The 13,580-nt window shown below is 49.6% G+C and overlaps 2 protein-coding genes across 2 annotated transcripts; one reads left to right on the top strand and one right to left on the bottom strand.

Moving 5' to 3' along the window:
* Positions 1 to 499: 499 nt before the first annotated feature.
* Positions 500 to 2,766, top strand: LOC123060659 (COPII coat assembly protein sec16; the record flags this gene model as incomplete). The annotated part of the gene is given in 5 exon segments (XM_044483458.1): positions 500 to 940; positions 1,055 to 1,177; positions 1,268 to 1,455; positions 1,821 to 2,019; positions 2,103 to 2,766. Coding segments are annotated over 5 exon segments (1,107 nt in total). The 3' UTR covers positions 2,259 to 2,766.
* A 220-nt stretch (positions 2,767 to 2,986) lies between these two features.
* Positions 2,987 to 7,711, bottom strand: LOC123060658 (sodium/calcium exchanger NCL1). The gene is made up of 7 exons (XM_044483457.1): positions 7,268 to 7,711; positions 4,993 to 5,181; positions 4,695 to 4,876; positions 4,455 to 4,600; positions 4,093 to 4,360; positions 3,573 to 3,875; positions 2,987 to 3,493 (listed from the first exon to the last, which is right to left on the bottom strand). The coding sequence occupies exons 1-7, from the start codon at positions 7,668 to 7,670 to the stop codon at positions 3,245 to 3,247; spliced, it is 1,740 nt and encodes a 579-aa protein (XP_044339392.1). The 5' UTR covers positions 7,671 to 7,711; the 3' UTR covers positions 2,987 to 3,244.
* Positions 7,712 to 13,580: the final 5,869 nt, after the last annotated feature.

Genomic DNA, 13,580 nt, shown 5'->3' with positions numbered 1-13,580 from the left:
GATACGATCCCGGCCATCATCTCATCTCATCTCATCTCCCTCCTCTCCTCTCTCTCCGTGTCTAGTGAGTCTAGATCTCCCGCTCCCGAGTCCCCCGCGCCTGGCACCACTCGCCACTCGCTCGCACACTCTTCCCGGCTCCCGCGCACCTATATATACCCCGCGCATTGCGCCTCCGCCCCACACACAGCCGCGGGTTTCTTGATCCGGTAGGCTGCGCGGACCGTGCTGCGCCCGCGCCGCGTTAGCGCTAGTCCCTTGTCCCCTGCCTCCTCGGGTTGCGGCACCGCCGGCCGCGCGCGCGTCCCCGGCCGGCCTCATCTCCCCTCTCCGGCCGGTCGTTCCGTTGCGCCTCTGCTGGCCGCGCTCTCTCCCGTCCCGGCCATGGGTCCGTGATGCGGTCCCATACATTTGGTGGTGTGGTGGCTTCTCGCGTTCCGTGAGGCGCACGCGGGGACGGGAGGAGGAGCCGGGCGCTCGGTTGGCTCGGCGCGGCGAGATGGTGCAGGAGCCGAGCAACAGCAGCAGCCACCACCTGCAGCAGCAGCTGGCCAAGTACGGCGGCGGGACCGGGACCGGCAACGGCAACGGCGCGGCCACCGGCGTGGCGCGGGCGTCGAGGAAGAACAAGCCCAAGAAGATCCCGCAGCGCGGCCTCGGCGTGGCGCAGCTCGAGAAGCTCCGCATCGAGGAGCAGAAGAAAATGGGAGGAGGCCCCTCCGCGGCCACGCCGTCGTCGCACGCGCTCAACGGCGGGGCCCTATGCCACCTCCCCACGCCCGCCCTGCTCCATCATCCGCCGCCGGCGCCCCCGCTCAGCGCCCTGTCGAGGCCGGCCGCCGCGGAGCACTGCGGCTTCCCGCCGGCGCTCTGGAGCCCGGCGGATCCGGCGAAGCACCCCTACAAGAGAAGCCTGTGCCCGCAGCCTCCACTCCCAATGGTACGTACCTGCCCTCCCCACGGGCCGCAGCCTCCACTCCACGTCACGGCACGGCGTATGCATGTACTATGCACGAACGAGGTCTCAAACTTACGCAAATCTTTCGCCGACCAGGTGAGCACGGGCCTGTCCCTGACGGCGCCGTCGAGCCACCCAACAGAGCCCCCTTCAAACCAAATGTACAGCAACAGCAGGAGGAGCAGCGCGGCGGCGCCGGCGCCGACGGAAGACGAGAGGGTACGTATATATCTCTCACGCCGCTCCCGTGATGAACTTGAACTTGCCTGTGATGGATGGTCGCTAAATGTGGATTCGGGTAGAGTGTAGGAACCGGCCGGCGTGGATAGGTCCTGGCCCTTCATGTTCGAGGGGATGACCCCATTCACGACGACGAGCAAAGCCTTCCCCCCTCCTCCGTTGCCGCCGTTCGCCGTCAGGACGGCGAGCGATTCCGGGATGGCCGATGTCACTCCTGACCTGAGCAGATACGAGTTCAGAGCGACCAATTATTTCAGGTAGATTGCAGTTTTAGCTCACCGTCTCAGTTTTATCAAAGTTTAAATTCCTGCCTCTGTTTGCTCCTCGTATTCCGGGCAAGTTGTTTCACTGCATTGTTATTTCCAGAATGGTAGTAACTGTTCTTGTAACTTGTATCCTGCAGTTACTCCTATCCATCCCAATTACCACTAAAAATTACAGCTTCATTCCGTGTTGAATTTACCTGATAAAAAGCTAAGAAACGCATAACATGTTTATCATATATATATTTATTACCATGAAGAAAGTATTAGTACATTTTGGCACAATTTGTTTTGATACCAACCTAGTGTTCTTGGAGTATATAGTCTGTTTGTTTCTCACCTTCATCTGTGCGGTGCAGCAGTGCAAGTGCGTACCCAAGTTGTTCAGACTGGACACCACCGGAGTTCGGTCACGGCAAGGATGCCGGCCGTAGCAGAGACGCCGGCTTGCTCACCCTGAGCTCCCGGCCTCCACACCTCATGAAGCAGCCTCATGTGGTGCCATCAATGCACATCCCGGAGTACAGCGACTTCAGTGCCAGCGCGATGCCACCCCAGGCAAGTGAAACGCCATGCTCTTCTGAACCCTGTAAATTGTGTGAGCTAGATTTGACTCCAACTGATGAAATCTTTCTGATCAGCTGGGGAGCGTTTCAGCTTCGTCATCATCGTCGTCCCTGCCATTCTACAACTTCCTCCCGATCGGGCCGGTCCACCGGGAGAGAGCCCCGAGCGAGCGGAGGGCCGACGTGTCGGAAGGGGAAATCGACTTGGAGCTGAAGCTATGGAAGGGCTGATCAAATCTGCAATGAACATTTAGGAGGTTGTGGAGAAAGCTAAGAGAGACAGATGTGTTCAAGTAGTAACATCAGATTGTATCAAACAGCTGCTTTCTAGGAGATGTTTTCACTGTCAATAAGTCTTCTGGTGACATGGTTAATTTACCTAGCAACTAGTAGTATGTTATTTCTGACGAAGTGAAGTAGAGCAGCAGTGTGCATGATGGAAGCAGGAAGCTTTTATGTATGGTCCAGGTAAGCTGGTGCCAAATGTAGCAGAAACTCAACAGAAAAGTGTGAGATGGGTAGATGTTGCCGGCAGCGGAAAGGAGAGCATGTGCAAAGGATGGGCATCACTTCACAGCTAGCTGCTTGTGGGGCCTCTCCCGTGCAGATCTAGGAAGTGTCACAATGAAATTTTTCTCACTACACACATGACAAAGCGGTGTGCCAAGAAATGCTACTCCATAAATCATCATACCAAGAGCAAAATGCAGATTAGATTCCACCGTGGTTTTCGATTTCAGTTTCATAAAAGTTTCAGCACCAACCGAAATCACCGAAATTCAGTGAATTTCAGTGATTTCGGTTTGCGTTTCGGCCGGGCCAAAATATTCACTTGAATTCAATTAAAATTTTGAAACTTTTGAAAATATTTGAATTCTTGTGTACTACTGAAATTGCTAATATTTTGGCCAGAACATACATATTTCAGTGCCAGCTGATGAATTTCATCAAAATCTCACTGAAAGTGAAAGCCATGAATTCCACCAATGGATAAAATAGGTTAATCTCAGCTCATTTCTAGCATGTAGCTCCCAATATCCTCCATATAACACACAGAAACGCTACACCCAGATGGGACCTTAAAGATAGATTCAGGGATACACAATGCACACCATGGATATGAACACAATAAACACCTCGAAGTCTAGACATATAAATTACAATGAGTCAAAAATCACGACAGGATCAAACACAAATGTGCGTGCAGAAGCATGAGCCTATGACCAGCCGAAGACGAAGTCAAGGACGTAGACGACGGCGAGTGTCAGAGGGTACAGCAGGTACGCCACCAGGCAGGTCCAGAGCGGGAAGCTGGTCCGGAAGCTTGTGAAGAGGCCCATGATGACACAGACGAGCAGGATGACGAGCACCTCCGAGGAGAAGTCCCACGTCAGCTCCCTGAAGTAGATGAGCGCTAAGAACACGCCCAGGCACAGTGTGTTGTTCATGGTCACACCGCCGTACACCTGCAAGCGAATTTGTCGTTAAGTTTACCGAAGGATGCTTACAAGCTAAGGAGTTTTACTGTGTCTTGCAGTGATGTACCTCCGAGAAAGTAAGGGAGCAAGTCCTCTGCTTCTTCCTGCTGGCGAAGATGATGGCCGAGACAGCCTCGCTGGAATTGGTTGCCAGCGGGAGGCCGATGAACGAGACAAAGAAGGACGGGATGTGTGTGGCGTTAGAGAAGTTGTGGACAGCATCAACGAGCGGGTCTGCAAATGCGGCACAAATGGTAGCACCGAGAATCAGGTACCCCACGGCTTTGGCAATGCACCAGCCAGGGTTCTCGACGCTCTCCACTGCCTCGTCAGATCTGTCGACCAACTGGTCATGCTCCTCCCTGGTTCTCTGCAGAATTCAGACAACTCGGTAAGTGTCCACCTCTTTGATGTCCATGTTATGCTACTATATAAAGTTTTTTTTTGTGTTTCCCTGAAAATGTGTGCTCTGTATCGTTAATCCACTTCTGAGCCCAGGCTCAGCTGCACCCGTGCTGACGGAAAAAACTCAAAACAAGGCTCTGTATCTATTTCTGTTTACAGGGATCGGAAGTAAATAAACTTACAGCGTGGTAGTCGTTGACAAACTTATTAGAGTAGGCACCACTAGCCGCCACTTTTTGCTTCGCCTCATTAAGCCATGTTTTCATTCCCGCGACAAACTCATCCTCCTCCACAGTGTCATTGCCTGAAGTATCAAAGTCGTCCATGATCTTATCGACTGCATCATTCTTGTCAAAGTCAATCTCATCAAAGTTGATCCCGATAATAAGCGCATGTAGCTCTGCTCGTGACAGGTTACGGCTGTCATCATTGTCAATCTTGTGGAACAGCCTGGGGGTGAGCATAGACAAGGTTTCATATATCATGCTCATGAATGCTGTGTTGTTTGAATGTCGAAAATAGTTATATACTTTAAGAAACTCACTTTCTTATGACGTTTTCATTAGGTGAGCCGTCATCGTTAAGCATCCGGCCCAGTGCTTGCTTTTGGGCATGCTGTAGGATCCCAGAGATCACATGCTTGTGCTTTGCGTATGCGAGCTTCCTCTTCTGAACCCAAGGCTGGAAAACCTGATGCAAAATGTTGAATCTAACACTGTCAAAATTTATTCTAATCTTGCCACCATTTGCAGCCTCCTAAAAACGAAACTGCCTGAATTTTTACCTGATACAGGCAGTAGGCGAGTACAAGTGAGAACGATGCAATTAGGGCCAGCAAGATGGCCAGGCGCTCCCCATGGTGAGTATACAACATTTTCGGGAACTGAGCAATGACAAAGGGAATAACAGAAATGGCCATGATTCGTGCTGCATAGCTGGTCTGCACATCAGTTGTAATGCCAGAGCCTGCAAAAGGGTGCGGTCATATCAACATTGTTAAATAATTGAGACAAAAACTGACCAAGCATGAGAAATCTGCCAGACTGCAGTAACAACAACATGCATACAGGGCGACAACTTACCACTCAAGCTGAAGCCCTTAGTGTCAGTTGAATCAATAGCAACACCGTCTTCCCCAACATCACACTTGCCAACAACAACACAAGTTCCCCAAAGCAGGGTGAGAAGAAAGACGGTCGAACCAGCAAGCAGCCCCATCCCAATGAGGACCTGACTTTGTGCGGTCTCTTTAGTCCCAGAGAGACCAGATACTGTTAACAGAACAGAACAAACAGATCAGAATTATGTGTGAACGTGTGCATTAAGCACGTTCTGCATAGAGCTGAATAATCATAGAGCAGTAAAATTAAATAGTTTGATGACACTAGCATATGGACCATCATAACTCTGCTGTGAGCAGAGCATCAGAAACAGTAAATGATGTTTCCATCACACAAAGATGTTTTATACCACTTAAAACACAAGAAGAAAAAGTTACTACAGTAAGCTAGTCTTTGAAGTGAACACAGAAGTACACAATTTATTAAGAGAGACCAGAAGAAAAAGAAACAGAATGAGGCTTAAATGTTAATGATGTTGAATTTAGAAGTGACCAAATATACTAGTTATGTGGATCACATTGATAATAATGTAGTAAATTGGCAGCTGTGATATTATGTTATATAAAGCATGTTGTGTGCTTGTTTAAAATCTGTTTTCATGTCTTTGTAATAGCCTTAATAACGTACTCCCTCGGTCCGAAAAAGCTTGTCCCTCAAATGAATGTATCTAGCACCAAGTTAGTGCTAGATACATTCATTTGAGGGACAAGCTTGGGACAAGTTTTTTTGGACGGAGGGAGTATATAACAACTTATTATTCTTAATTTTGAGCAATTACTACATAAGCAAAATTGTTTCACCAGGGAACTTCGCCTTTGATAAATTAGGTCCTTTCTGATACATGATGTGTTATTGTCGGTAACCAAGATATCACGTGAGGATTAAGGTAATGCATCATGAACCCGGTAATAAAATTTTATAAGTGGTCTGTCTGATGCTAATTTCAGAAGCAGTGTACCAAAAGGCAATTTTCAACGAATTCCAACTGCAAATTAAAAACTCGTCGGGATGTAAAATTCTAAGGAAAAATAAGAGGAGCGCACAAGAAACCCACAAGGTGCCAAAAATGCATTGCAACTCAAAACCTACAGACAAAAAATCGTGCTGTGGAAAACGGTATGCACTCATCAGGAAGATGGATAATATTAATAATAAGCTCATTTATAATAATTTTCTGGTAAAAATAATAATTTGTTGTCGTTGCTTCGAAAATGCATCAACAATTCATCTAGATGATCCACATGATGTACCATCCCACAATATCACGAAACAATTAACTGTAAGATGTTAGCTGACTAACTGACCGACTAATAGAACACCTTTCGCATATACTAGTGATGATACATACACCTACCCATCACCAAGACACCGAAGACTGATCAGCTAACTAATTGGCGATATGGTTCCTTTTTCCCACAATATTTCAAAAGCTATTGTCAAAGAATCACTGTTATTACCATACAAAAATACTGATCAAAGGCAATAAAACCCCACAAAATTAGAGAGAAAAGCAGCTCGAAGCCATCGGCCAATCCTTTATGTGCAGTGGACAAAGAAAAGGTAAATTATGCAGACAAGATAACAAGAAAAGATCAAGAACAGAAAGTGGGGAAAGTCAAAAGGCCAGCGACGACAGGTACTGGTGAAAGTTAAATATAAGCTAATAAACCGACGGATTCCAGAGAAAGCAGGGCATAATTTGCAAACACTGTTTGTCCGTAGGCTTGGGTGGTTGGTTGGGGCTTAAGTTTGGTTATTATAAATTACCAATTGAAAGGACTCCAAATAGATGCGTCAAATAGGCTACTTTTGGGTTAATCCATACATGTGCCAACGAAAAGAACAAGCTGATGAGATCAGCAAGAGAAATCGGGCTACTGCACAAGCCGCCCAAGGTCTACCAATGGGGGTCATACAGCTTATCATGCTCTGATCCAATCAGATCAAACCAGATGGTTCAGATCTGAAACAAATCAAGAACCGAGGAGCGCGAACATAAACGGGAGGAATTGCTTTTTACTCTTCAATCTGTTCTCAACAAGGATTTACTCTTCCGGTAAAATACCACTACTATTTCTAAAGATCAGCTCGGCAGTTGCTTGAAGAGCAAATCATTCTGTCCTTGGGAGCGAGCTAGTTGCTTTTTGGGGAACACACGTAAGAATTGCTTTATGAAGCCGTAGGCTTGAACGAGCTGCGAAGGTAGAATTTAAGCAAGGAAGCAGGGCGAGCGTACCGAGCACGAGGAGCGCGTCGGGGAGGGCGCCGAGGATGGGGAGGAGGAGGCCGCCGACGAGGCCAGGGCCCATGATCTCCAGCAGCAGCTCACTGCCGGCCGACAGGAACGTGGCCGCCTTGAACATGAGGAACCCGTAGGTGAGCACCAGGAACATGTTCCCGAACACGGTGGTGGTGCACGGGAGGAAGCCGTACGTCTGCTCGCACTCCTCGGCCGCGGCGGTGGCCGGCGAGGAGGAGTTGAGGCGGATGGCGGCCGAGGACAGCGGAGACGCGAGGACGGAGGAGGACGGGGTGGCCGGCATGCCGTCGGAGATGAGGCGGCCATAGGCGGCGACGGCGAGGAGGGAGACGAGGAAGGGGACGAGCGGGAAGGAGCGGCGCTGCCGGCGAATCGCCATTGCGACGGGGGTGGTGGGGGCGGGAGCGGGGCGGAGCGCGGTAGTGCTGGGGACTGCGGGTGGGTGCGCGTAGCCTTATATGGTGCGATCCGAGAGATATTTCAAAAATTTATTTTATTTTTCCTTTTAGGAAGTTTCTATTTCTTTTTTTCCTTCCCTTTTGGGATCCATGTGGCGGGAATAGAAGGGGCTGCTCGGGCCGGGAAGAGGCGGATCCTTCATCAAAGAATCCAACGCCATGATGCTATGGCAAGTTAAACCAAGCTAAAAGGTAAATATATTCCTTTATTAGGCAGTATTTTTGGAACTGTAAATATTCTTTCCTTAGCCGTAGTGTGCATCGAGCTGTTGTTACTGTTTTTTCCCAGTAATGTTAAATGGGGAACGTTTCTGGGAGGAGGTCTCACGGAACGTTCCCGCGCCGTCTGATAAAAATCATGCGGTGGCAGTTTTCTAGCGAAAAATGTCTATAATATACCAAAAAACTTGCATTCTCTTATGAAGAAGATGTCATCCTTGTATAACTAAAATTGTTAATGAAAACGTTCACAAATGCCATACTTTTTTAGTAAGTTAACCGAAAACACTTAAAATCACAAATGTTTTGGGGGGAATGCAACCCCCCACCCCCCAAATCGACCACTGCCAATAATCTTGTCACGTCAACACACCGCTCCTTCTCCCCACCCTGTCTTTGTTTCTAAAATCGATTGCATGTAACCTATATTTTAAAATATAAAGCTCCAACATATGTCCTTACTCTTGCCATGATATGTTAGTAATGAAACAAAAGTAGAGATATGTTGTTCAACAATTTATTTTCTTGGACAAACGTCTTGATAGAACATGGGTATGCTTGAATTCAAATGTAGCGTTGAACATGAGGATTGTTACAGACACAATGATGTTATTCTCCAACTCGCAAAAAACAAAAAGATTGAACTCTTCGACCCTTAGTACAAGCAAATTTTTTATATAGAACATGTAGCAATATATCAACTTGACAATAACACACCTGACTCGGCATAAAATTTGACAAAATGAGGCCCCGAGGGGATTATTATCTGGTTATGTACCTCATTAACCGTTTGATAGACAGTTGTAGAAGGTCATGTAAACCACAATTGCGATTACAAAAATGATACTAGTGGTAATCAGTAATGGTCTCCTCGCAAAAAAAAAACAGTAATGGTCGTGCAGACCACCAACTCCACGCAAGCATTTTGGTCGCATCGCAAGTGCCAATGCAGACTGAGCACTTGCCGGATCAATCCTCTTGCGGCTGATTGGTCCAACGCGCCTGCATGTGAGATCACAAGTTCATTAAAAAAAAGCTCAGGTAGATCTGCTTGGCTACGGGTGATCCGGTCCTTATACGTAGATCTACCGGCCAACATCAAGGCGGACCAACTTTTGTGTTTAGATGGTTAATTAACTCCAACCGTGACCCGTAAATTTTCTCCCGCGTCTGTTCCAAACTGTTCGTGGACAGAGGGACCAGTCAGCGAACACGAATGCGGAAGTGCGGAAGGCCATTATCCACCAGTAGCCGCATACATCTTGACAATAGTACGAATCAACTGGACGAATTTTGATATAAACACGACGGATTTCATTAAAACTAGAATAATTTGTACATAAAACCAAACGATATTTTACCCGATGAACTAAAACCCTTAAAATAAAACTCTAAACTGTCCTATATTTGACGGTGACCTCGTAGGCCATGTCAGGCTGGCCGGCGGCTCCTACGCCGTCATCGTCACCCGATACGTCGTGATCATCGGGCTTCGGGCGGCAGAAGATGGCTGCGTCGCGGCAGGGCTTCCTGACGGCCGTCTGACGCTTGCGGATGATCCTTTCCGCTTCCTCCTGCGCCGTGCACAGTGCGGCCGCGGCCACTAAGGACATGGGTTGTGGGAGAGGGCAGCGGTCATTGGAGGAGGCATCGTTGGCGGCGTCAATCTCGCTGAGAGACCATTCCTCGTCATACCTGGCCATCTCCCTGTCGAGGCACGATGCTTGGCTATCTTCGACGTCGTCACGGAGCAGTCCAGGAACCAGGCGTACGCCAAGTCTAGGTCAGCTGCTATGTGTGGCGGCGGGACGGCGAAGTCTGCGTACTTGGACCAACGCCGACGTTGCGCCTGTCCCGCGGGACTGCTCCCTATCGGCGTACTCCTGCGCCGTCATGGCACTCTGGGACAAGCTACTGCCGCCCTCGCCACTGCCGAGGTAGTGGAGAATGGACCGCACGCCTTCGGTAGGGGCGGCGGCGCGTGGCACTCTTCCTTGATGACGCGCCGAGGTGGCGGAGAGAGCCGCTCCTCCTTGACGCGTCGGGGCAGCGGCGAGAGCCGTTCTTCCTTCACGCGGCGTCTGATTTGGATGCCCCGGTTGCGCGGCGATGGGCGCGGAGGGGATGCCGACTCCCGCTTCATGGGAAGGAGCGTCCCCTGTGGCGGAGCCAGGCCGTTGAGGTGGACCACGGAGCAACGGATCATCAGCTCCATCTGCTCCTCGAATTCCGTCGATGGCGGCGTAGACCTGGCCCGGCACTGCCGACGCAGACTGCTGCTGTGGTGGCGGCTGGTCCTCCTCGTCGCCAAAGGAGATGACGATCTCCACCTTCGTCGAGGGGCTGCCCACCGATAAGAATGACGGTCCCGGAGTTCGAGGGTGGCGTCACCACGATCCACTCGAGCCCGCCGCGAGCCAGCCGCCTACCGGTGCCGGTGCCCACGACTTGTTCATTGCTGAAATTGTGTAGGGAGATGGGCGGGGAAAGGGGAGGAGGAGGATATATTGCGATGTGGATGGCGCCGGAGCGCGGCTTATATAGCTGCGGCCAGGCCATGCGAAGGGACAGTTAGCCGCTTCAATGCGGCGCAGCAGCCGGAGTTGGTTCATCGGAAAGTTGCATCCGCATTGAAGCAGCGGCTCCCAAGAGGCCGCGTCGGTCAGCGGCCCTCCCTTCCTCCCTTCGGTCACATCGCGGCATCAATGTCTGCCGATGCGTGCTCTGGGCTGGCATGAATGCGGCGCGGTAAGCGGCGCGTGCATCGGAAGGAAATCGCAGGAGGGGCGGGTGGGGGGTTTGGGTAGGCCAGGGCGTTCAGAAGCGGGCGTGACAGCAGTTCAGACTCCTTCAAAGCCCCCCCCCCACCCCCCACCCCCACGTTTATCTCTGGTTTGCAAGAGAAAACGTGTCTGGACCGTCTTGCGGACCGATACATGCTTGCGTTGGATGACTTTCGTGGTCCGATAGCATGGTTCAGACGTATGCGGGCGGTTTGCGGGTCGCCGTTGGAGATGCCCTTAGGAGGACAGTGGTATCCCTAGCCAACTAGAGTTTAAGTCCTAGACTTGACATTCGTGTTTGCATTTTTCTCGATTTATTTCGTGCCTTTTGGTGCGTTTAGTGAGAGGAGACGTTCTCGTCTACTACGAAGTCGTCTGTGGTGACTTCATCAATCTTTAAATTATGTGCTGGCTCAGTTTTTCTAAGATATTTATAGGAATAGAGTGTATGTGCGTACGTTGAGTATATATGTATATATACGGGCATCTGTCATCTGTTCTGTGTTTAAAAAAAACAGACATCAAGTGACCTGCCAGTTGCCACCTCCCTCCGATGACTGGTTGCATCCATATGACGTAACTTGAGGCCTTAATTTGTGCCATACGACATGGGCGGTTATGCAGAGCCATGTGGATGGCATGATCTGCCTATGTGGTGACCACGAACTACAAATGTGTATTTCTACGTCAAAATCCTTGAATCATGCATGTTACATGTCCCCGCACATTAAGCCGATGCGTGAACCGGACCGACCTCCTACTGTGCTTCGACTGTCCAACCGCACATGCTCTGGCGAGGGAGCTATTACATCCATTTCCAAGAAAGGCACACCATAATTGTCCTTTTTGATAAACAAGAGCAAGCCACGGTTTGGCACGGTCGAAATGGGAGTCTCATGGTGAACTCTTTGATGGTCGTCTATGATGAAGTTGGAGTTGTCGACCGAGGGCGACAAGTGATGATGACACTTGCGAACGACATGGATTATGTTTCTTCTTGACATGTTTGAAAACCGGTTTTGGGCATGTCTACCTCAGACTTCACATAGTTTGGGTTTTTCCTTTATTGATTAATAGAGAGTTAAAGTTTTTGCCTCGTCTAGAAAAATACTGGCAGCCATAGAGTCATACACCTGGGTAATGTGGCAACTAGTTAACTAACTAGTATAATTGAACTGATTATTATTGGGTGTTATGGATGCAAGTCGCATTGCGACTAATTTTTCGTCCCATTTAGCAATGAAATCAATGCTTTTCGTTTCAATTCAATGTGTTCGCCCGAATTTTCTTGGGGAAGAACAACTGACACAATGACAACTGTTATAACAACTCCGTGTTTGCATTTCGACTCGGCAACCTCCATATTCATATGAAGCACACTCCATATGTGATATGGAGGCTGCGAATACGACGACTCTATTAGAGTTACTTTAAGTGTTTAACAAATATAACCATGTCCATCAATGCATGCATTTTCATGCTGGGAGGAAAGCTTTACTATGGTTTTAAGCTGAAGCTCAAAATCACGTCCTAGTCACCCGAGTTCATCCACCGGTCAGATCTGGATAAGCTCAGTTTAAATGAGAACGTATAACGGCCCTCCTTATTGCTACCTCCACACAACTACCATACCATGACAATGCAAGTTGGAGACACCCCGTGGCTTTCCATCGTTACCAGGTCTTCCTCACCTTTATCAAATAAAGATGTCCTTGTCGCCTTTCAACATCATAATGAGATCCCAGCGACGCTAATCCGTTTTTGACTAACAAACTAAATTGGTGGCACAGCTTGGGCAGACGAACATGAGGAAAAAGGCTCGCAGGCTTTGGAATAAACTAACCGGGTCACCCGCGGCTTTACAAGAAGAAAGCGGCACGGAAGCGTTGGCTCCGCGGAATGCCCGCGTTTCCCACGAATATGTATTGCGTTTTATATTGCTATATCTGCTGGGCTACTTTTAGTGTTCAAGTAAATTCGGACAAAATTTGGATCGAACGTGTGTTTCATACCTTTTTTAAAGGGCAAGTACTGAGCGCCGGCACGCCGGCCCAATTTTTCGACCAGCCTGGCCAGATCCGTTCAATCTACGTGCGCAGCCGTTGGATCTCTCCCTGTATTTCCGCGCACCCATCGTCAAGCTCACACACAGGGAAAATGAGAGGGAGGAGAGCGCCGCCCCCGCACCCGACAGTGAGCCGCCACCGGCGTTCCCGTGCTGCGCTCGCAACCTCGTCGCCGCCGTACGCATCCCTCATCGCCGACCGTCGTCTTCTTTGCAGCTCCTCGCCATGGCGGGTCGCCGCTCCGACATCATGCCTATGTAGCACCGGCCGGCAGCGGTTGCAGCTCGCCGCCCCATGGTTGCAACACCAGGTGCGCGTCCGACCACCCTCGCCGCCGGGTGCATGCCGCTTGCATCGCCGTCGTCTCCCTGGTCACCACTTCCATCTGTCGCCATCGAAGCAAAAATACTCACTGGTGGAAGCTTTGCAGGTTGCCGGTTGCAACAAAATCAGAGCTACGGTGGTGGGTTGAAGCAAAATCAAAAAACGCTTCCAGCAAAAGTGAACACATGTTCCAGCTTTTGTTTTGCCGGTTGCAACATTTTACGGCGTCGCCGGCGAGGGTGTTAGGAGCTTCGGTGGTCTGTTGAAGCAAAATTAAAAAACACTTCCAGCAACACATGAACGCCTGTTCCAGCTTTTGTTTTTGCCGGTTGCAACATTTTGCACTTGAACGTTTCTGGTTGTAGCAAAAGTCAGGCGCCATAGCCTGGTTGCAAAACAAAACCAGGCGCCGGTGGTAGCTTCCTCGATTCCAGTAGCA

This window comes from Triticum aestivum, chromosome 3A (assembly GCF_018294505.1).
Source record: "Triticum aestivum cultivar Chinese Spring chromosome 3A, IWGSC CS RefSeq v2.1, whole genome shotgun sequence".
In the NCBI taxonomy this organism is placed as follows: domain Eukaryota; kingdom Viridiplantae; phylum Streptophyta; class Magnoliopsida; order Poales; family Poaceae; genus Triticum; species Triticum aestivum.
The sequence above is the reverse complement of the archived record's forward strand: the minus strand, read 5'-3'. Positions and strand labels throughout refer to the sequence as shown.